The sequence below is a fragment of the Perissodus microlepis genome, chromosome 13, assembly GCF_051167445.1.
Source record: "Perissodus microlepis isolate ML-2025 ecotype Zambia chromosome 13, ASM5116744v1, whole genome shotgun sequence".
In the NCBI taxonomy this organism is placed as follows: Eukaryota; Metazoa; Chordata; class Actinopteri; order Cichliformes; family Cichlidae; genus Perissodus; species Perissodus microlepis.
In genome coordinates this window covers 8,855,904-8,880,395 of record NC_140473.1, presented here as the reverse complement: position 1 = coordinate 8,880,395, position 24,492 = coordinate 8,855,904, and the positions used below count along the sequence as shown (strand labels likewise).

The 24,492-nt window shown below is 42.5% G+C and overlaps 1 protein-coding gene across 6 annotated transcripts; it reads left to right on the top strand.

Annotated features, from left to right (window-relative positions):
* The first annotated feature begins 3,075 nt into the window (after positions 1–3,075).
* Positions 3,076–24,104, top strand: klc1b (kinesin light chain 1b). 6 transcript variants are annotated; one of them, XM_084948312.1, is made up of 17 exons: positions 3,076–3,181; positions 9,208–9,475; positions 9,800–10,030; positions 10,911–10,992; positions 11,213–11,441; positions 11,536–11,623; positions 12,195–12,296; positions 12,834–13,007; positions 13,626–13,725; positions 15,226–15,275; positions 15,534–15,601; positions 15,810–15,918; positions 16,021–16,029; positions 16,278–16,430; positions 22,287–22,411; positions 22,720–22,777; positions 22,863–24,104. In XM_084948312.1, exons 2-17 carry the CDS (start codon positions 9,227–9,229, stop codon positions 22,935–22,937), a joined length of 1,902 nt encoding a protein of 633 aa, XP_084804438.1. In that variant the 5' UTR covers positions 3,076–3,181; positions 9,208–9,226; the 3' UTR covers positions 22,938–24,104. The 6 variants fall into 6 exon arrangements, 1 of the variants encoding a protein (XP_084804438.1); XR_014801932.1 differs by lacking the exons at positions 22,287–22,411; positions 22,720–22,777; positions 22,863–24,104 and adding an exon at positions 19,107–21,060 and having other exon boundaries at positions 10,914–10,992; positions 15,810–16,029; positions 16,278–16,403; XR_014801928.1 differs by lacking the exons at positions 22,287–22,411; positions 22,720–22,777; positions 22,863–24,104 and adding an exon at positions 19,107–21,060 and having other exon boundaries at positions 3,077–3,181; positions 15,810–16,029; positions 16,278–16,403.
* Positions 24,105–24,492: the final 388 nt, after the last annotated feature.

Genomic DNA, 24,492 nt, shown 5'->3' with positions numbered 1-24,492 from the left:
GTGGCCAAAATTCTAGGGGAGCTAGAAATTCTTGTGAAAAAAAAAAGACCAAAATAATAACAACAAAAACAACCAGTGAATATGGTCTTAAAGTTGGGCACAGTCTGGCTTAAATTCCATTAGCTAATCTCTCAATATTCAAAGCGGAGCAGCAGTCAACTTACCATCACATCAGTCCTTCAATCAGACCTACAACAAATGTCTTCCTTCTCTCACCCCAACTGGTCGCAGCAGATGGCCGCCCCTCCCTGAGCCTGGTTCTGCTGGAGGTTTCTTCCTTTTAAAAGGGAGTTTTTCCTCCCCACTGTCGCCAAAGTGCTTGCTCATAGGGAGTCATATGATTGTTGGGTTCTCTGTATGTATTATTGTAGGGTCTACCTTACAATAATACATACAGCCTTGAAGTGACTGATGGTGTGATTTGCTGCTATATCAATAAAATTGAATTGAATTCAAGATGAATTCGGAACTAACTGGAAATAAACTGGATATTAATTAAATAAACCTGCTTTGAGCATCAAATAATTGCATCAAAAAACTGACTCATTTATTCATACACTCGAGCATAAACACACACACAGGCACACACACACATATACTGTACAGTTTCAGTTTACATACTAGTTCTTTCCCCTGATTTTTCATACTGACTGGTACAAATGCCTGTTACTAGAGCTAAATGCTATCAGTGTATTCTCACAGTTATCAAACTGTACAAATGCATACAAAATAACACTCACGTAAACATAACTGTGCACTAGTTTGCCCTTATTGCTGCAGTTTGTTTCAAGTCACTTTGAATAAAGCTCAGCTTCTCTCAAGCTCTCTCTTTCTCTCACACACACACACACACACACACACACACACACACACACACACACACACACACACACACACACACACACACACACACACACACACACACACACTCCTCCTCTTTCTAGGTTCTAACAATATCTCTTCTTAAGATCTTGATTAAGACCAGAGTAAACTAAATGGATGAATGGAAACTAGGAACAATGTTCAGAGAGTAAAGTATCTCTCATTTTAAGCCTCATCTATTTAAACAACGTGGTGTCTGTTTTGTAAATCATCAGCTTTTTACAGCTGAGAGGAAACAGTCAGCTGGAGGCTTCAGAAAGAGTCATCCCTACAGCTGCAACCCCCAATACCAGTATACCTGGGACTTCTGATCCTCTCCAGATACACAGGGAAGTACCTGATGCAGCAAGCAAGCAAAACAAAACTCCAGAAATAACATTTGTTAAATGAAGACTTAGCTAAACCTTTTTAAACTTCACATCTGAATAACAAATAACACACGCAGCACATAGAAACATATTTAAAATGAGTTTGATCTAGATCACAATAAAATTTGACACGCTTCCATAAGTCTCGATTTTTACGAGATTAAATTTGAGCAAGTAAAGACATTTCACATAAAGACCAGAGGCAGGAGAGTTGTGTTTCAGAAAGACATCCAGCTCAGAGCGCTGAACTCATTCATCTTATTTTATTTTCCTATTTCAGTATGCATAGTAACACAGCCAGATGTTTTCACTCATTGCCACTGGAGCAGATGCATGTGTGTGTTCTGCAGACTGATTGAATCCTTCTGTACGCAGCTTAAAACGAGTCCTGACAGACATGGTTGGATGGACGTGGTGAGGAAGAGTGTCATGTTTTTTTCCTCTGTAATAAATACACAAAATAATAAGCCCCCACCCTACCCCCTTCTGTCACTATGCACCAGATGCCTGCAGGGCCGCGTTCTCAGCCCTGTACACCAACCCAACCAACCAACGTCATCATCAAGTATGCCAATGACACCACCCTTTCTGATGGAGATGAGACAGCGCACAAGGCAGAGGTAGAGAACTTGTACCACTGATGCTCAGAAAATAACCTGACGCTTAACATCCTTAAAACAAAAGAACTCATAATGGACTTCAGGAGGCACAGACAGGTCCACTCTCCCCTGGAGAATGGGTAGAATCTGTCTCCAGCTTCAGGTTTCTGGGCACCCACCTCTCCACCAATCTCACCTGGACCCACAACACCAACACCCTGGTAAATAAGGGCGTTGGTGCTGCTGCTGGCCTTCCACTGTTCTTCAGTGGAGAGTGTGCTCTCCAATGCCTGGGGGTTTGGTACGCAGGGGCCCTACTGAGAACAGGAAGGGTCATTAAAACCACCCCAAAAAAATCACTGGCTGCCCTCTGCCACCCCTGGAGCCCATCACCAGATCCTCCTGTCTCAGAAAAACCAGGACCATCATAGGTGACCCCGTGCACCACGTACAGTTTGACCCACTGCCCTCTGGTCGACGCCTCAGGTCAGTCAGGTCCCACACCTCCAGACTCACTAACACTGAGTAACCCTAATCACTCAGGGCACTCACAGACACACGGACTCTATTCAGGCCAAGTCTTTTTCTTTGCACTACCTCCAAGCACTTTGCAACTTTTTCTCCAATGTGTGCCTTTCTATTGCTTATATATATCCCTCTTGAATGTATATCTCCTGTATGCTACTTATTCTTGCTGTCTGCCAATTATATTTAATTCCAACATAGTTGGTGTGGAGCAAACACAATTTTGTTGTACATGTACAATGACAATAAAGGGCTATTCTATTCTATTCTATTCTATTGTAAAAGCTTGGGAAATGAACTGTTCATCCAGCCTGACAACGCACATATTTCTATCTAGTGTTCAATATCCTTCATACTGTGATTGAAAGAGTCCTATTTGTCTGTCTGTGTGTCTTTTTCCTCAACAAATTCATATTTTCAGCTTCATCATCTGACCAAAAATATACTAGAAAATGTTTCCAAACTGCTACAGTTTAAATGCTCATATCCACCAGGTGGCGCTACATCCTCATTTGAATTCTGCCGTAGAGTCATTTATGGTCAGTACGCTAGTCATTTCATAGCGTACTGGGATTTCTTTGTAAGTAAAAAATTAAGCCGAACAAGCCACACTTATGTCCATTTGTTGTTCTGGGGTTATATGGGTGACCCTATCGTGTTATGTATTAGATAGATAAACGAAAAGTGACAAAAAGTAAGTATGACGTCACTCTCGGTCTGGCCAGCCGCAGAGGCTTCTGGGTAGCTGCCGTGTCGGAGACATTTTGGATTTAAAGGGGCTGAGCTAGCCGTCAGTCCCAGCTCTCGGTAAGTGAAAAGCTGCATTTCCTCCGTGAAACGTTAGTGTTGTGTGAGCTTGTGTGTGGTTGTGTGCTTCGGGGGCATGGGTTTTAGATGCTGCGTATAGAAATGAGCAGCTCTGCGCTTTGAACAGGATGAACTTGCGACATTTAGCCGGGGAGTGGTGACGCTATCGCTGGCTAGCTGAGAGCTAGTTGGGCGCTGAGCGGAGCTCTACACAGATCGGGCAGCAAATAGGCAGTCGGAGCTTTCAAAACTAAAGAGTCTTCGATCATTAAAAAAAAAACCCACAGTAAACCCATCAAAATTCAAGTGTGACCTTAGAGATCATAACGAAATTGGTAGGTGAAAGAAGAAAATGTCATGGACGGCTAAAGCTATATGAAATTGTGTTATTCTAGTAAAGCGTCAGATGTCAGATTACCTGGTGTGTTTTGCGCTTTGAAGTGATGTCAAAATATACACAGAGCTTTCTGTCCACATTAGCGGCAGTGCAGTGCTATTAACATGTAACTACCACGACTTTAGGATGGCGCCTCTGTTTTCAGCTGTTTCCCGTCATTATCGTCTCGGCTTGTTTGTGGGGAACTGCGATCTCGTCACAGGTGTCTGATTTTCCTGAATAATACTCCTCGGCATGGTACGATGCTGAAGTGAACATCTCTTCTTTTTTCCTAGCAATATGCAGGCATATTCATTTGTCAGACAGCCATTAGTGGGAAGCAGCCCTCCAGCTGCTGGTTTTGTGTAGTGATGGATGACTGAGGGCAGTCAGTGGCACCTCCCTGCTGGTTGTTTCCAGGCCCTGCCACACCCTCTGGGTTGGCTGGCTCTCCTTTGTGTCTCTCACAGTGATACCGACACTGTGTTGGATTGCTGTTTTATTGTGCAGGAAATAAGGATTATTAATCCGGTGGTGTCAAACTTCACCAAGTGGACAGGAAAGGCGTCCCCTTGGGAGATGGCTTTGGTTTCTCCCACTGGCTTGGCTAGGAAGTTGCTGACTCCTCTCTGCCGTTTTCCCCCCATTTCCTCTCCCAGTATGCATCACACCCTTTCTCAAAAAGGGTAGGCTAGTAGGATTGTTTACAACTAAACACAGACAGTTTTAAAGAAGACTAGATTATTATCTTAAGATGAGAGTTTTTAACCCTGCCTCACAGACAAAAAAAATTGAATATGAAATTAAAGTTGTCAGCAGAGCGTCCACATTTATGCCAGTTGTTATTGCGTTAATCCACTGTTGTGATCTCAGTGGGGGGGGAAAGCACTACCTTCACAAGTGACGGTAGTGATGATAGGTGGGTTAGAAGAAAAGAGACGGAGTGAGGATGGTGTTGGCCGAGAAGTAAAGTAATAATGTGAATCTTAAGGCATCCTGGGAGATGGAGACGAATGAAGGCTGTAGCTTCTGGATGAAGGCACGAGGCCCAGATTTTCACCAGTTAGAGGGGAATGAGCCAGTCAATATGGAGCACGCCAACCTCTCTGTTGAAATTGTATTTCATTCAATACATTGTTCCCTGCTCTCATACTGGCCTCGTGATGGGAAGTGCTGTAATTGCAGTTGTATGACCTTTGAGCCTTCTTCAAGAATGACTCATCTAACTTGTCTTCCCGGTCCAAGTTGGGTAACAAGAGCTAAATCATGTCTATTCTGTTTATATTTTTCAGATTATTTTTAGGCTGCGTCTGTACATATGAGTGTAACTGGTGTGAGTCACAGTTTAAAGTCCACACATCACATCTGTTGAGGTCCTGGAGTTTGTGAATTATGATTTTCTTTAATCATAGTATTCAAACCATCCAGTGCTCAACTGCACACCCCTGCTGCACGAGTCAGCCTATGAACATCGCTCGGGCGACTGTGTGAGTGACGTATCATGGCAGTGTAAATATTTTCTGATGTGCTGAAGGTAAACAGTATGTGAGGCATTTCATTCTTAGTGCCATGATGAGTATTATATGTAAATAAGCTCAGTATTGATATAAGAGCTCCTAGGATGCCAGACCATTTTGAGCCTGTGTCACTGAGGCTGTTCTGTTGTGCCTCATTAGGTCTCTTCCTTTGTGTGTGATGAGTATAGAGGAGCAGGCTCTAGACTGGGATGACTCCCTCCCCCATCTGACCTGCTCCTCTGCACTCCTCTGTTTTTGTCCCTCTGTGGGCGGGCCCGTCTCCCGACGTGCACCCAAGCTGATGCTGGTTGTTCTGACGAAGCACTGGGGAAGGTCACATCATCCCGCAGGCAGCTCCTCGTCCTCATCCTCACCAAAATTAGCATTCGTCACTCTCATTACTGTCCAGCTTCATTTTCATTCGCTTCATTTTCACACTGAACGTTTATTGTGTTATTTTGTGTTTGTTTGTTTTAAAAAACAAAACAAAGGATCTCTCTTTGGATTAGGAGGGCAGGTTTATGATGCCGTTTGCTGGTGTGTAGCGCTTTTCCTCAAGGAGGAGGACATTATTTCACCAGCTTTTCCCCGTGCCAAACTGTGAGGTTCTGATCTGCTTCTGAAACCCAGGTTTGTTTTCTGGTACAAGCTGTAGCAGCAGAAAATATGATGAATGGCTTTTAGCCTTTAGCAGCTATTTGTCGCTTTGTTTAATGACTTTGTCGTGCATCGCTCTATTATTCCTCTATATATTCCACCTCAGTTTTTGTAAAGCTACATTTCCTTAAAAACTCCATCTGCTTTACCATGGAGCGAGATGAACGTCTGTTAAAGCAATGCGTGTCGTGTGCTTATTGAAATGGCAGGTCATGTAGCTGTGGGCTGGCAGTTTTGTTCAAATTGCTTTCCTAGTATGCATTTTCTAGCAACCTGACTCAAGCTGGAGAACCTTTGGTCATACTTGACCCTCATCATTCTTGAACCCAATGATGAGGTCACTTGTATTGAAGCCTGCATCGAGTGAATGTATACTCCTGCGCACGGTAATGTGTGCATCACGAGGGCACGTAAAAGCACCGTTGGCCTTTTTGTTGGTATAAGAAGTCATAAACTAGATGTGTTGTCTTTCATTTATTTTGCTAGCATACTGCATTTGTGTGTTTCCATTTGATGATATCAGCTATTTCCCTCCCACATGATCTCATAAAACAAAGTAAATGTTAAAGATTAATCCAAGGGCAGAGAACAACAGGACTGCTGGATTTCTCATATACCTCTTTAAACACTTGGGGAAATATTAACTCGAGCCGTCTGAGGAAAGAAACTCCCTAATTGGAGTGCTTTATTAAAAGTAAAGATGCTGGCTCACATGAAAGCACTTCTCTTGTAGACCCAGCTTTCATCCATACAGGTGTTAAACAGCTGAGTCGGAGGAGCTCTACAGGGTAATAAGCTGTTTGATCTGCGAGCAGTGTTGATCTTTCAAAGAAAACATTTCATATCGTGCTCGCAGGAGTTAGGCGTCTCACAGCCAGACTTTCAAATGACTGCAGGCACAGATGAAAAATATAAAGCTGTCTGACACGCCTTCATGCAAAGTAAGGGTCTCTGCAATATTTGGTTTGACTTTAATGAAGCCTCAGTCCTTTGGCATCTCTGTTGATCGTACAAATAGAAGTTCTAGTTGATTTGTTTTTGGCATTTGAGTTTCCTGGAACTGAGTGAGGGTTTTTCTTTTGTTTTTGTTTTCTTTTGAGTCTTTTCTGTTCGCTTTCATGTTTGCTTTCACCTTCTAAAACCCTTATCTTCTAACGGCTTATTATTAGATTTTATAATGCGCATTATATAATGTATTATATAATTATATATTATATAATGTATATTGTGAAAGCAGTTCTAAGCCAGCACCAAATACAACACTACAGAGTTAATATTTCTGTAGGATTGCTTTTGTACTTTTAATCAGAGTTCAGTCAGTTTGGGATAGAAAAGGGGCTTCTCTTAAGAGGTTGGCTGTCTCTTTGAATTTTCCATTGTACTGCTCCCCGATTAGAATAAGTATAGAGGGGTGGTTATATATGAAGTCGAGCGTGCTCCCCTCGTGGTACCATAGCTAATAAGCTCAGCATTGCTAAATACCATTGTTGAAGTGTTTTAACAGCTTAAACAAATGGCTTCCTGCTTTACCTGGGCTGTGCAGAGAGTTCAGTCATTTCTCTCCCTAGAGATAAATTTGTCACGAAACAGAAAATTTTGCTTTTTTTTTTTTTTTTTGTATGTTTTGAATTCGCAAATTAATTTAATCTGTCGGATTCATGAGGATAGCAAAGGTTTTAATTAGAGAAAAATGGGTGGTGGGGAGAATTAAGACCCTTCTGTGTCCCCCCCCATAACATATAAAATAGTGTTAGGTCACCCGTCTCTTATCAGCCCCTGCTGCTGTCCTGCCCAGCCGGAGACCCCGGCAGTTGCTTATTTTGTTGCTTTCCACAGGCTCATTGGCATTCAGTTGTCCACTAGGCAAGTACAGCAGCTGGCCCCTGGCTGGCTGTTCGGCGTGGTACATATTAGTATAATGAATAACACCCTCATGACAGAGCCCAGCTGCAGTTACATGATGTGACATGCACAGGAGGGACATGATTGCCCAAAACTAGCTGTAAACCAGCTGGGTTTGTTTACCATGTTTGATTTAAAGCTGAGTCAAAGTCCTCTGAGAATATGCAAGCAGATAAAGTCATCTTTACAGGAGGTTTAAGGACATAAGAAAGCAGCAGTTAGTCCACCAAGAGAAATTAATCAGCAACTATCTTGATAACTCATTAATGGTTGTGCCTGAATTAAGCCAAATACGCCCCCGCCATCATGCTTCCTGTTGTCACAGTGCAAAATAAAGAGCTCTTCACTGCAGTTCTTTGGGCCTGTTTTTAGTCTGTTTATTTTCTCTGCTGCTTTAAAAGACAATTGGAAGTGGTAAAGAAGGGAGTGGCTCACTAATGGTGTATTTTTATTTATTTATTTTTTAAGGCGGATGGGTCTCAGCTGGTGTTTTTGTTACTGCAAGCTCCCTTTTTTCCTTAACTATTTCTCCTCAGTGCTGTTAAAATGCAGAATGCAGTAGTTCCAACACTGGCTGCACCCCAGCTGGAAGGGCAGGGCTGCGTTTTGCACTGACATTTGCATGATGTAGCCAGTAGTGATGTGGCTCATTGAGTCATAAGTTATCTTTATGTTATTTAGGTAAAGTGTTCCATGGACTCGCCCGAGGGCTGACATTTCTAAAAACGACCATCACATTACTAACTTGCAGAGGTGTTTTTAAAATCTGTCTAGTTGGCCAGCTGCTGTGCTGCTGAAGCTTTTGCTACATCATTCTCTCCTTCAGTCGCCAGTGAATCATGCACCAAGCATGGCTGGCCTCTGTTTGGGTGCTGGCACCAGAGAGAAACCATACTGCAGCATCTGTGTGCCCTGTGTTACACAGCGAGCTGCAGCCCTGCTCCCAGCCTGAGCTTATTATAGGTGCCAAGTCCCAGCAGTCGCTCCATCAGCATGATGTGTCCCATGGCTCTCAGCTAGGCAATATAATATATATATGTATGTTTTATGTAGCCACCCTTCTTTCTTTCTGTTTGTGCTCAATTTGTGTGCTTATACAACTGCTGACGTACTTCTCTTATGAAATTTGAATCTCTAATCTGAGCTGTAGCAATAAACATGCATTCATTTCCCCTTTTATGGCCATCACCTTGCTGCAGGATGAGGTTGTGATCTTATTAGGAGAGTAGATATGATGTGGCATCTGTCAGAATTAGGCAGGCCTATGAAATTCAGACATTTATGATTTTAAACTGAAACAATGTCTGATTTCCTGTCACATAATCAGAGAATGCCTTAAGTGCTAATTGTGTAAATGATCATTAAAAACTAAAGATGCATTTGGTTAAAGAGAGGAACTGTACTGAGACGTGTTTTGACATTTGCAGTGAGCTGAGCCAAATCAGCTGTGCTCTTAGGTTCTGTTCTGTGTTAAGCAAGCACAGCTGTATGTTTGACACATCATTATGAAATTGTTACAGCTGCTGCTGGAATTTTCCTACAGTGTCTTAGGCTTTTCCTCCAATCTTTTACAGGTTTCCCTGAGCTAAAAAGATGTCCACCATGGTGTACCCACGGGAAGAGAAGCTGGAGAAGCTTTCTCAGGAGGAGATCATCTCGAACACAAAGCTCGTGATCCAGGGTCTCGAGGCCCTGAAGAACGAGCATAACTCCATCCTTCACAGCCTCCTGGAGACCATCAAGTGCCTAAAGAAGGATGAAGAGGCCAACCTGGTGCACGAGAAGTCCAATCTTCTCCGCAAGTCAGTGGAGATGATTGAATTGGGCTTGGGAGAAGCACAGGTATGACTGAGAAGTTACAAGGATTTACAGAATTGTATGTTTGAACCTAAAGAGGAGATTCAGTTTAACCACGCTGATGATATGAGTGAAAGAAAAATTTGTGTGTTGTCAGACAAACAGAAGGGTTTCTAAAGTGGTAGATTTGTTTTATTATCTTCTTCTTTGGCTGTTCCTGCTTCCTCACAGCTTCCTCATTCTATACTGAGCCTGTGCTGTGATCATGATTCACTGAAATTCAGACCCAGTTTATACTCTGCCGCCCTGTCACCGTAACATTTTGTCCTTGATAAATATCGCTGCTGTTCAATGTTGTCTCTATCCCAGGTGATGATGGCCCTGTCCAACCACTTGAACGCAGTGGAGTCGGAAAAGCAGAAGCTGCGCGCACAGGTGAGGAGGCTTTGCCAGGAGAACCAGTGGTTGCGGGATGAGCTGGCCAACACCCAGCAGAAGCTGCAGAAGAGTGAACAGAGCGTGGCCCAGCTGGAAGAGGAGAAGAAGCACCTGGAGTTCATGAACCAGCTCAAAAAATACGATGAAGATGTCTCACCCACTGTAAGTAATGATTATACAAAGATTATAGGCCTTAATGTGGGAATAGATTGGTACATTGAAGAGAACTGATTTTTGTGTGTATATGGTCTGTATTGCAAGAGGCATGTAGGAAATATATTCGTCCTTATTTATGTTCTTAACTGGAACATTTTCAGCTAAATAGATTCAAGTTGGATTTAGCCTAAGAAGGGAAATGGAAAAAGACTTTAGTTTTTCTTGGTGCTGATATAACTCTGAAGGACACGAGACTGTCTGCATAATTGGCCGCAAGGAAAGAAAAAACTCACTGTTTTCGTTAAAACAAGAAAACTTTGCATTCCTTCCTGGAATGAGGCATTCTGGTGTGGTCCTCATTGATCTGGTGTCAAGGATAAATCTCTCTATTTTCTTACCATATTGTTAGTCACAGATAGTGGATGCAGGCTATTACAGCCTCTAACTGCTTAGCTCAGCAGGGGCCCATCCAGCCAGAGCCGGAAAGTTTTTGTCTTCCATTTTCCACATTAAAGAAATCTTTTAGTGAACATGGATGAGTGCAGTTTATCCTTAAGATCTCATTTATCCTTTCAAGGGGAAATAATTCTTGAATAGTCTGTTTAATGTTCCCATCCTAATTGTTTATGATGATGATGATGATGATTATTATTACCATTTTTGTAATTGTTAAAATAATTAGTTTTGTTCATCTTTGAAATTTACTCTTTATGATGTATTATTAAGGATGACAGTAAATGAAATCGTCTTCACTTTTCTAAATAACAGGCTTGCCTCATCTCTCCCTGTTAGACGTTAACACACATTTCACATGTCTGATAAAGGCAACTCTTGAATTATACCTGTTTGTTAGAGAGTCTGAATGGCAGGTTTTTCATCCTCTCAGCAGGAGGAGAAAGACAGAGAAACACCAAAGGACTCCCTGGATGACCTCTTCCCCAATGATGAGGAGGAGCACGGCCAAGGAAGTAAGAACAAACAGCAACAAGGACTCATCTGATTATCTGAATAAGAGAGTCTTTCTCGGTTTGCTGTCGGGATAATATTGAATAAATTGTGTCATGCATGATCTCAGAGTAAAATAACCTGGCTACCTTATTCCAGGACAGTGGTGTGTGTGTTACAGTTTTCTACTCACTAGAGCCAATCTGACCTTTTGATTTGGCATGTTTTCTTTCTCCCCCACAGTGCAGCACCAACATAACAGTGCAGCCGTGGTCGCAGCCCAGCAGGGAGGCTATGAGATCCCAGCACGTCTGAGAACCTTGCACAACCTGGTCATCCAGTATGCCTCTCAGGGCAGGTACGAGGTGGCCGTGCCCCTGTGCAAGCAAGCTTTGGAGGACCTGGAGAAGACCTCGGGGCATGATCACCCTGATGTGGCCACCATGCTCAATATCTTGGCTTTGGTGTATAGGTCAGAAAACATACTGTGTTTGGCTTTTCGTTGCCGTGTATCCTGTTTTATTTGTTGAGCTACACATGGTGCTCTCTGTTTCTCCTTTGCACAGGGATCAGAATAAATACAAAGAGGCAGCCCATCTGCTCAACGATGCTCTATCCATCCGCGAGAAAACCCTGGGCAAGGACCATCCTGCTGTAAGACTTCACGGTTGCCATGGCTACCATATCTTCATATGGACTCATCCATGTTTAGACAGATCAGATTAGTTATCTTTTGTTTGTTCCTAACTCCCAAAGACTCAATAGGAAGGCAATATTCTTTTTACTGTCCTACTCAATCAGCCTGTATAGATTTTTCCGACTATTAAAGTATGGATTTCTGACCATGTGCCAGCAGGCTTGAAGAGATCAGTCATCAGTGTTCAGTGTCTGCCTGTACATCCGGCATTAACCATTGAATCCTTGCAGTTTTAATACAGCAACCAAAAGGGAAACGTTAAAAGACACTGTTTCCTTTTTGTGCACAGATTTGTAAGACTACTAACACCGAAGCACTAAAACTCCCCACAAAGCCTTAAGGAAGCCTGTAAAGCTCTGCTGCACTGTGGTCTTTGCAGTTTGTCACAAGGCACTTACTATCTAGGTTTTTCTGAGAACACTGAACAGCATACATTTTCGGACTATGATAATTCCTTGAAAACAGTGAATTTTGAAATCTAACCTGCCAGTACAGTCATTCTGGTTTTTATTTTTTTATTTTTTCCAGGTTGCTGCAACCCTGAATAACTTGGCCGTGCTGTATGGAAAGAGAGGGAAGTACAAGGAGGCCGAGCCTCTGTGTAAGAGAGCTCTAGAGATCAGAGAAAAGGTAGGCCATATCCCTGGATTGCACCAACAAGGCACTGCTATCGAGGTCTCATCTCAAGGCTAAACCAGTGAACAATTAGCCCATTGTTATAAAGTAATTAACAGTGGTAACATTTCCAAAATGTCAGTCAAAGCTAGTGTAATACCAGCTACTATAAATAGGAAAAAGCAAATGATTTTCTTAAATTGTCTGTGAAGTTTCCACTGGGGGCCATTCCTTTGTCAGCAGGGAATTAGGGTTTAATTGAGAGCGCAGCTGAAAATGGATAGCAGGTGTTGGGGGAGCGAGGAAGGAGATGGATAGGAGACATGACAAAACTACCGAGCTCAGCATGGTACAAAGAGTCTCTCTTTGCCCGAAAGCTCTATTCTGTAGCCTCGCTATTGATCGGCCAGCCTTTTATTAGATCTCCTGAGTGCCTGCAGCAGGCTGACGTGCTGCTTGGTGAAAGCAGCAACAGGATTTGGAGCTATAGAAAGGAGAGATGCACTAAGGCAGAAAGACAACCTGAACATATACTTTTCTGATATCTATCAGGTCCTGGGGAAGGACCACCCAGATGTGGCCAAACAGCTGAACAACCTGGCCCTGCTGTGTCAGAATCAGGGCAAATATGAGGAGGTGGAATATTACTACTGTCGTGCCCTGGAGATCTACGAGTCCAGGCTGGGCCCAGATGATCCAAATGTGGCCAAAACCAAGAACAACCTGGTGAGCGAGAAGTTGACAGGAAATCCACTCGCATGGTCCTTTTTCTCGTCTTTCTTTCAAACCTTTCACTTCTAATGCTGTACTTGTTGATAAGAACTGCAGTCTCTGCCTGTGTTTACCTTGTTACACTCACAGCTCAACAGAGTTTTCTTTGGTTGCCAACAAACTCGATCATTTGTTCTGTCAGCCTTGGTCTCTGCGGAGGTTTTGAGCTTGTATATTGGTGCCAGCCTGCAAAGATTCCACTTGAAATGTCTTTTAAACTCAACTGATGTTTTTGTTTTTTTCCCTCCCGTTTTCTTCCAAAAGGGCACGACTTACTTCAACACAAGATTTTTATAAAAGTTGGCAATCAATTTACTCTTGCAGCATAAGATTTGTCACCTCAAAAGGTGTTTAAAGAACTGTTTCGTGTCACTTAGCATTGCTTAAAGAGCACAAGGTTAGTAGTCTTTTATCTGCTGTTCTGCTGCATCTTCAAGGCTTTCCTTTTCACTTATGTTCTCACTGCCTCACTGATGATGGAGAGAATTTATGTACAGCGAGGGAGGCAAAATCTGAGCCAGTAAGCCCGTTTGGTTCAACACTAAAATCCCCTTTTACCTCTTTGTTCTTCAGGCATCCTGCTTTCTCAAACAGGGGAAATACAAGGAGGCTGAGATTCTCTACAAAGAGATCCTGACTCGTGCTCATGAGAAAGAATTTGGATCTGTTGATGGTAAGGTCATATAATGGCTGCTGGAGCCTGCATGTATAGCAGTAAATGTTTAATTATATTAGTACAAATGAGAATTTTTATTCTTACCAGTGAATGACTATAAAATGATCTCAGGAGAACTGCAGCTCAGTAATTCAGCATTATTTTGTTGTTGTTTTTCACTTTTCTTATCCATCCACTGTTTGTGCCACACCAGCGAGCAGTGATGGACAGGTGGTTAAAAAGTGGACTTGTGTCTAAGCACGGTACCAAGCTTCACCATTCAGAGGACTCGATCCTTCTGAAGAAATAAAGAGTTTGCTTTGAAAGATGAACTCTTGCAATTTTCTTCTCTTTTGGTTTAAAGTAAGCCTTTTTGTTGGCTTTCCTCCATGGATTAGACTGACTGCTTTGAAAAAGGAATAAAAGTCACTTGGCACAAAGCAGCGCTCTGACGCCTTTTGACAAAAACATCCAACTTTTTCAGAGAGGTTTATTCTTTGTGTGTCACTTACCTTGATAATATTGTAAGATTTTTTTTCTGTTTTTTTTAATACTAAAGTGCTTTGAAGGTTAAGGTGACGCAACTTGAAGCAGCAACAGTTAACGATAAATATTCTTTCTTCTTAAGGTGGCAGCACTTTATGCAATAATCATGTTTTATCTTCTTTGTCTTTATTACCTCAACAGTAGTATCGTCTTCCTCTCTACACCATTAAAAACAATTTTAGTGGTGCTTTTGTACTGCCTGTAATTTGTTTGGGGACGAATCTGCAGTAAATTTATTAAAGCTGTTACACTCGTACTCTACTCTATTACTAAACCACCAGCACATCAAGCAGGTGCAGATGTTTGCCTAAACCAGTAATGATCTTTTAAATGAGTTGCAAGTTTGCAAACAAAATGTCATAAATTAATTCCCTTCTTTACACCACCTGACCTGGAAACCCGAATCAGCCCAATATTTGATGTGCTCGCACATGCACAGAGGTATAAGTAACTGTCCCAGGGTGTCAGCAAGATGGGTGCTAGACTTTCCTCAGAGTCATGACCTCACTTCCTGTTAAGTCTCTCATTTCTGTTGACTTAAATAGTTAAAATAGTGCTTGACTTTTTTAAGGCTTGGTCAGATCTACTGTGCCATCAGTCTAAAATCTTAGATGGATTCTGGTGAATACTTGGAAAAATATGTAGCCTCAGAAATGTTATAAAATCCATTATGGTAGTAACTGGAATAACCCGTTGAACCCACATTCATTTTCGACCCACTGGTGGTGGTACAGCACTTGAATACTTAATAATTCCTTTACCCCTTCGCAGCTCTGCCTCCTTCTGGCTCAGTCACATGTTTCCAGATTCACTCTTTAGCCAAAACGACACGTTCACTCTTCCACCACACGGGTAGATTTGGTGCACCGATTAGGAAACCCTTATCACCCAGTAGCTGATTTCACTTTTCCAGGCATGAGGCTAATTATTTAAAATCCAAATGTATACACCATCTCTCCTGTCTGTCTGCAGCTGACAACAAGCCCATCTGGATGCACGCCGAGGAAAGGGAGGAGAGCAAGGTGAGCGGCTCTCTGTAACCGTCCTCACGTGAATTTGAGCAAAAGCTAAACAAACAAAACTTGTTTCAAACAGCTTTTCTAACACAAGGCTGAGAAATGAGGAAAGCATGCCACTTCGTTATAATAGAAATGCAATCCTTGAACTAATCCCCGGAAGTTAAATGATAGTTAAACATAAACACAGGAACACAATATTGCTCATTCATTTGAACCACACCCCTTCACGTTTTCTTCCTCTTCTCTCTTATTTACTTCCAGGGCAGGCACAGAGACAATACTCCATACGGAGAGTACGGAGGCTGGTACAAGGCCTGCAAAGTCAATAGGTGAGGCGGAGACTGATAAGAGTGTTTTTTACAACATGGTCACGTGACAAATGCAGAAATTAATTATTTTATTTGCTTTGTATGTCACTAACTTGTATCGGAAGCTTTTTTTTTTTGTAAAAATATTATTATTTTTAGACTTGTGTAACTTATGTAACTTTATTTGCTTTGTTCAGATTCAAATAACGAAACTTTCCTGTGCATCCAGCCCTACAGTAAACACCACCTTGAGGAACCTGGGGGCTCTGTACCGCCGCCAGGGCAAGCTAGAAGCTGCTGAGACCCTGGAAGAGTGCGCTGCGAGGTCTCGCAAGCAGGTCAGCATAGTTTTCTACGTGAAAATAGTAATATGTTCCCCATGTTAGCACAGTGAATCTCATGATATTTCTTTCCCTTTCCCTACATTGCTATGGATCCAGAGCAACACAGTAAGTTGATTTGTCTCTAACTAGAGCCTCCACTTCTCTCCCCTAACATCACTCCCATCTCACAGTCATTTAAAACGTGTCCCAGTGCTTTGAAAGCATTAATAGGGGAAAGGAAACATGACATCACGTTTAATTCCTCCATTTAACTTTGCACTCCTGCCAATATTGACATGCTGACGGCTACATCAGTGCTACTTCTGACTGTTTTTGTTTTTGTTTTTCTTGCATCTGTGTGTTGCACCCATCAGGGCATCGACCCCATCCACCAGACACGTGTGGTGGAGATCCTGAAAGATACAGAGGGCGACAGGCGGAAGAGCAGGGACAGTCTCGCCAGCGTTAAGTATGAGAGCGGCTCTGAGACCGGCGAGGAAGTGAGTATGGGCGTGGAGTGGAACGGGGTGAGTACAAATCCACTATGGTTGAGTCAACGTGTCCGCTGGCCTCTCTGGAAAAACGAGGCTATGTTGGTAATATCACGGGGAGGGTGTACTGGTACAGGACGCTCAGAATAAAGGACAAAGACGTGTTATGTGTTTAAAAGGAGAGCCGAGAGGATTCCTTTCTGTTAGGTTAGTGCAGTGAGGACACCGACTCCGCTGGCTCAAAGCCAGTCAGGAAGCCCTCGATGAGTCCAGACTTTACAAAATCACCTGGATGACCTTGTAATTATGCGAGTCATCACATTGAAGCACACTTTATTTTGATTTAGTGGATTATCCACTCAAAAGCCTGTTCTCGATTTTGGCTCCACCCAGTGAGCTATACCTGTACCAGTCCACCATCTCCCTGTGAATATACCACCATGAGATTTAGCTGCAAGTTCAAAGTGTAACGCTGATTGAGTGTCTTGGCATGCTGCCCCCTCTTTATTTTGACAGCATCAAAACTCAGTTTTGGACTCCATGTTAACCTTTTTAATAAAGGCTGTTTTTCTGGCGATGCTTTTGCACAAGTGAAGCAGTAACTATGAGGCACAGGTTTAGACTGTGGCACCCTGGCAACACATTAAACATTCATATGCTCAGAGATACAGCCTGTCTAAATCTCTAATAGGATGTGTCATGTTTCTGCCATTAAGCGCAACTGACAAGGTTCCTGATATCGTCGGTGCTCGTGCCTCTGCTTGTCCATCTGCTCAGTAATCAGAGTCGCTGATATGTAAGAGTTCATCCTGCTGCCTTATTGTAATGTTCACTCTGGCTGTTAGCTGCACTTTTGGCCTTTTATAGTGAGAAAATAGGCTATAAAACACGGCGCTCTATGCAGTCAAATTGGCACCGCTGTTGCTGGGGCGCAGTTCACCCCCAAATAATGAGACTTGCATAAGGCATGAGAGCGTTGGCAGGGATGCCTCATCTGAGCCTGTGCCTCACCCCTCACTTAAGTGCAGCCACGCCCTCCGCTGCACCAACCCAGTCCAAACATGCAAGCAGCAATGCCAGCCCGCTGGGCCTCCCCTCCCCTTAACAACACACACTAACGCACGTCATGTGTTCAGTGTGTTTTCACTTGGTTGAGAAGTGTCTTTTCTTTAACCTGATGTCTGCTGCTCTGCACATGTTCATAAGCGTAACACGGCTACTCCACACTGCTTCACAGCGCACTGCAGCAAATGTTAACGGCATGTGTGTCTGCATCTGAGCGTGCACCTGTCTGTCTTTGAAACATGGCCTGGCATCCAGAGAATTGCCGTGTGTGTGTGTGTGTGTGTTTGTGCGCCTGCATTTCATTAGCCAGCGTTTAGCTATAGCGGCAGGAGTTAAACTGACTCAGTTCAAACAGAAAATATATTCATGACATTCTCATGCTTTTTCTGACTATTTTCTAGTCATGTTAACTTCTGCTTTTTGACTAAGCAAGTTTTGTTTTTATTTATAACAAATTCCATCCATCCATTCATTTTACGCAGCTTAAAATGGTTATTTTGTCTTTCAAAGATTAGTGTAGGAAAGTGTCTACTTGTGTCTTGCCGCGTGGTGATGTGGTTCACAGAGCTGTCACTCACCTTTGCTTAAAGTCTCATCTCCTCTTTCTTCTGCACTCAGTCTGCTGTGTCATTAACGTTGTGGAAGTTGTTTACATGCTTCAGATGTCTGAAAAAGCACTTCCTGTTTTGCTATTAAAGTGGCGCTTGTCTAGGAAATAACCATGAGACGACAGCTTGTCAGCGCGTTTGTGCTTGTGTACAGGTTAATTACTGACGTGTATGTGTGGCTCTTGTTTAAAAAAAAAAAAAAAAAAAATGCATGATTCCACTTCCTGTGTGTCTGTAAGTGGTCTGCTTTAATATGCTGCCTTTTTAGCTGCATGTTTTCCAGATTTCACCTTCTGACTTTTTTTTTTCATCCCCCCTCCCCCCCTTGTGTTTGTCAATAACGTGCTTCCATGTCGATTCCTCTTGCCATGACAACCAATCAGCCTGTCAGTCAAATTTGCTCTTCTCATTCAGTGGATTGTACTCTCCCCCTCTCCACACAATAAGCTTGGGTGGGTTGGTATTTAGGTACTCGATGAGTAGAATAGATTAGTTTGTTAGTCAGGTGAGGACGTAGGTGGAGGATCGTGTGTTAGATTCAGCTTCTGTGAAATGTATACTACTTAGGTTTATTCATGTCCCACCATCAGTGTGATAGTTATCGAAGTATTCCCATTTCAGTGCTGCTGCTTGCAGATGTCTCACGTCTGCAGTGCACAGTCACCGGCTGGGCACTGTGTGCCAAGTTCAGCCTTTCTGGTATCCCAAGAGGAAAGGGAAACAGCTGAGTCACGGTGACTGCAGCCAGCACCTACTGCTTCGCTTACCTGCTAGTGTAGCATCTAAGACAGATGTAATCTTTCAGAGAGAATCAGAGCCTGATGCTCCCGTATCATTTACCGTTTACTAAATTAGGGTTTAGATAAAGAATAATCAGCCTCCAATCTGCAGGAAGTTACTGAATCGAGTGCAAGTCATGGGAAATTTATCAAAGCGTAGATGTCTAGAGTAGGAAGCCCAACCCAGAGCTCTTAATCTTACGATGTGTGCCTTCTTTTTTTTTCTTTTTCTTTTTGTCTGTTTCTCTCTCTTTTATCAGGCCTAAGCCATCAAGACTATTCCTCCATCCTTCTCTCCTTCCCCAACACAATAGCAAAAGGATGTGTGTTGTCATTCCCTCTGGCCTTCTCTGTCCAACAGCTCCTCTGCCATTCCTGATGCTCCCCCCTCTCCTGCGGCAGAGACTCAGAAAGCCCCCCTCCTGGTTGTCACCTCTCTCCCCTGTTCAACTGACAGCTGCTGGGACGTTTGGTCTTCTCACCTCTGCTCTGTTTTCTCCTCCTTACTTTCTCTCTCCCTGTCCTCCCCTCTCACTAACCTGCGTCACCCCTTCCCCATGTCAGAACTTCAACTCTTTCTGTCACAAAAAAGACAAAAAAAAAGAAGAAAAAGTCATTGTGTGTAATCTTTCTACGTGAGGAAGTAACTCGCACATTTTTCCTCTATTCACACCCGTGTGTCTTTACCACGGGGGCACAGCAGATTTATTTATTGGCTCATAAGAGGAGCAGCCATTTATTGAAACAAGGCAGAACAGCAGAATAGCTCCAGACATCACTCCAGCACATAACCAGATAAAGCGCTACAGATAATGAACTTCCACGGTTACTCTGCATTGTTCTCACTCCAAATTTGTTTGCCTTGAGCACAACAAATGACAGCTAACGTCAAAGCTAGCATCCAACCCGGTGCCTGTATTTAGCCATAATTGTATCTTTTTGGGTTTTTTGCCAGTGTGTATTTGACAGTTTGAACTAACGCCTGCGATCAAATGCTTAACAAGTTTTAAAATGAATGGTACTGTATAGTTTGACACGTTGACAGTCAGCAGGAAGAGTAAAGGGAGTGTTGCCAATTTTGTTTTGGGGTTGTTGTTTTTTTTGTGTGTTTATAGATATATTTGCTATTAATTTGTTTTTGTTTTGGTTTATTTTGTATGAAATTGTTTACATTTTCTAAATACTTTATTATTATGTGGCTCAATATAAAGGCAGTAGTATGTCAACATTGCGTTGCCCGCTGTGACGGGACCGGAACAGGATGGAGGCCAAAACGTGACGGCAGATTAGCCAGATCACAGCAAGCTGTTGTGTCGCCATGGTAATTTATTTTCAGCTTCTGCTTACTCGCTTCAGTGTGACCGTTTCAAGCTTTAGCAAAGGCTCTACAGTCGCGTGCATTTACAAAGGGAATTGGCAACATTGGCTGACGCTGTGAAGCCCGTACAATAGCAGAGACCTACTAGCACAAACACTGGCCACCTGAGTGATCTCTATATAGTTTAATAAATGGGCATAAATGCCCTCAATTGCCTTGATCTGTTGGTGTAGGAGTAGAGGATAGCATCGTAAATCAACAGAAACCTGGATCCTACAGTAGTTGTAGTGTGTATTCATGTGTATGTTTGGTGGTACAGTCGCAGCGCCCACTCTGGCTATGGATGCTGTATTTTGAACACAGAGTTTAATGGACTTTTTCTCACACAGTTGTTTGCAAGTAAACAGTCGGTGAATCATGTTTTTAGACACCAGGAGTACAGTGCGAGTGTTTCCTCAAGATCAACATTATTTCAGATGTTTAACTAACTGAATGTAAATGATTTAACATCTTGGAAGTGTAATAGTAGGCTGTATTTATAGTTGACAAGTGCATTCACTATATGGCTTTTCATCATGCTACTCGCCTTGATTCTTCATTCCTTCCCATGCGAACACCTATACTTCTAATGCAACTATGAACAAAATAAATAAATAATAAAAGACTGTGTCCATCACATAATTATGGCAATATTGTTGTGTTAGTGGAATGCTTATTTATTGAACTGTCTGTTCTCGACATATGTAGTGTGACTTTCAGTTTCCTAAAGAACATAAATGGAAAAGTCTATAACGCACTTAGTAAGTAGGATTGCATTATAATTACCATTCTGCATTGTGAAGGTTATTGCATCGACACTTGTTGGTATTCTCAAATAAAGTTTTTCCATTTGTGAAGTCTGTCTTTTCTCTGCTTCTGATGCAAACAGACACACACACTCCTGCTTTGAGGTTTTAATGTCAGCTGCTGAGTCAAACAAGCAACAGAAATCGCATCTGTACACACAGCTCCCTCTGCTGGTACTCCTGCAGTAGTGCAGTGTGACAGCCACTTTATAGAAAAAGTTCCGTTTTATTTATATTGCACCAAATCACAACAGCAGTCGCCTCAAGGAGAAAAGGACACACTGGGAAAGCAAGACAAGTACATGTTGTATTTGCTGATTAGAAATTGAAACAGACACTTTACAAGTTGGTTGCTATTACACTTAGACACACACGCACAGGAGAATCTAACGAATGAATGGATGGATGGATTATTGCAATTAACTTTAAGGTCATTTTAAAATTTGTCTGAATAGAACATCCGGATTTTTATTAGTATGCTACTGACAAAATAAAACAGTCATATTTAAGTAAATCTTACAAATAAAGCTATTCATTTAAGGCAAATATGACAAATTAAACTGGTTACGCTGGTTTCTATTGGGCTTATGCAGAAGTGTGTCACAGTTTGTGTATGAAGATCATCAGAGGTTTGCCGTGTTACCGAGTCCCAGGAACCTAAAACTGCATATCTACTCCACTCGTGCAACCATGGTTACATATCTTCTTAAAATCAATCTCTGCTTTCTTTCTGCTGAAAATGAACTTCAGATTATTCAATTTATCAGACTGCAAGGTTGCCGATTTCCTTCCAACATGAAGTTTCATGTTTGTTTTCCTTATGAATCAAACCAGCAATGATACGACAGATCTCTGTGTGGGAGTGAAGTAATAAGTGCACAGTGAGAATATGAGGTGTCAAGAAAAGCTGCAAAAGCTAATTGTCTCAATGAAGATGCGCCATGTGTTAATAATGACTATATATATATATGGCACTCAGCACAACCTTTGGATCAAGCTATAAAGACTTGCATGTAAATGGAAGTTGACTGATTCTGGATAGATGTTTCCAGCTCCGTGTGAACAACTCGGTGACATCTAATTTAATTGTGTGAGGCACCACGAACACGTCGTTTGGCTGGGAGCAGCCGATTATAACGCGTCGTGATGTGCTACACGACTCAAGCGAAACACAAACATGCATCTTGATAATTGATGATTACTGGTTTATGATAAGAACAGGCATGTTTGCAGCGGGGAGTGTGGATGAGCTAACGAGCGTCTGTGTGTGTCTGCAGGATGGCAGTGGAACCCTCTATCGCAGTGGCTCTCTGGGGAAGCTCAGGGATGTTTTGCGTCGCAGCAGCGAGATGCTGGTGAAGAAACTGCAGGGCAACGTACCCCCTGAACCTCGCAGCACCAAGTAATAACTCAAGCAATCCTCTCTTGTGATGGATGTTTTACTTTATAAATGATTCCAAAGAAATGTACTGCTTCTACAAGTTCTCAGAGGGCTTTTCTAGTCTTAATGACACCACAGAGCCCTTTACATGATAAGCCACATTAAACCTTTCAACATAGGTTCTTAGTGCAATTTCTCTCCACTGAATTTAATTAGCAGGTCACAGTTTATTGGACATTTACTCCCCAAACGTGGTCAGGCCTGGTTTTGTGTGTGTGCTCTCCTCTCAAAGAAACAAATGCCTAATCTTTGTTTTCTTTGTCCATCAGTATGAAGCGAGCCTCTTCCTTGAACTATCTGAACAAATCCAGCGATGAAACGTTCCAGGTGATGATCAGTTTTTGTAAAGATTTGTTGTTGTATTTATTTATTTTTGAATGCTCCACTTGAACCTGTATTGTTTCCTTGCCAGAATCGAGGGGGCAGTAATTTCAGGGAGAGCCGGGGGCTCAGCTCCAGCACTGTGGATCTCTACTCTGGAAACTGAGCAGCAGGCGGTTCTGTTCACCCATCCAAAGACACTACTCCCCCTCCTCTTCCTCCCTTTGGCCTTCGGCAACAGAACCGTCGGACGGTGTCGAGTCCAGCACGCATTTTGTCCACACGCCTGACCCAAAGACCCTCTTAGATTCCCACTCATCAGGATGAATACCTACGTAACCAGTCTGATATTTTTCCCGTTGCCACATTTCTGCATTTCCCTCGTTGTAGTCCTAATGTCTTGTTGCCTTGGTGCCTCCTAATTGTGGCCAAGAAAACCTGCCGTACCTCATCTCTGCCCTTAATTCATAATCACTGACTCTGCACTTTGAGTTTGCCTCTCGCCATAAATGCCACCTTTTGACAGTAATAACCGATTTTTAGTTAAGATTAAGTTTTTCTTACATGTAAATAAAAGATACTTTGTAGACTGTAGACTTATTTTTGCCTTCGACGGTAGATAAAGATGAAAAGGTTTTGGGTTTGAAATGACGTCATGTAACGTTTTCGTTTTAATGATTTGCCCGTTGAGATTTATTGCGATGTTAGGAGTGTAGCTTCAAACTTTGGGAGACAGGGTGAAGATGTTTATTCTACTGACGTGACTGTAACTGAAATTATAGCTGCCGCTTTAACCACTACAGCTGATCTCGTGCGTTGCAGAGAAAGACACAGGTGTAATTGTGTAAACCATGGAAAGCACTCCTTAAAAAAAACAAAACTTGTGTATGTACATATATATGTGTGAAAAAGTAAACCAATCAGGACTGAACAGCCTCTGGTGCCATGCAGGACTTGACTGCTGTATGTTAGTCCACTCTGCAGGTTTGAGTTGCCAACTCTGAGCACATCTTTCTGTAATGCTGTTATTGGGGATGTGTGACGATGGTAAGATTTGAGTGTGTTGTTTGATTGTGTTTTTAATGTCGCTACTCAAAAACAACTGGAATGTTTTTTTTCTAATTCCCTTATTTGCCTTTGTTTTCATTTCATTCTATGTAATAAATATAAAGGATAGAATATGATCAAGTGCTCAAATTTCAACAAGTAGAAAGCGCGTTTCATTTAAGGGGACAGTTGCATACGCGTCTGTTTTGATCTGATACTTCAAACGACCCCAGTTGGTGTCTGATCTTGATAAAAGAAATAAAACCATTTTCTACTCAGAATTGAATTCGCTTGAATATCTTCGTCTTATCCACTTACGCTCTTCCACCAAGCGAGATCTTACAACGTCAGACTCCAGTGTGAGTGTGAGAACTCGGGGAACATAGATGTCTTACTAAGATGTGAGACTTCTGAGTTTTCCTCCTCCCACCTGGTACAAATCAGCGTGGAGGGGGTTTGTCTGCTCGCTGCTAATCTCTCAGGATGTCAGAGCTTTAATGTGGAGCTTTATATGAACCCATACTCGTGCTTTTGGGTTCTGCTGAGAGCTGTCGGATTCCCTTTTTTCCTGTTTCTAAGAGGTAAGTGACTAGCAGCAGAGTTAATTAGTGCATGGGAGCTGACACCATGCCCTCAGACACTTCAAATAAGAGCGGGACTACTGCCTCTCTTTC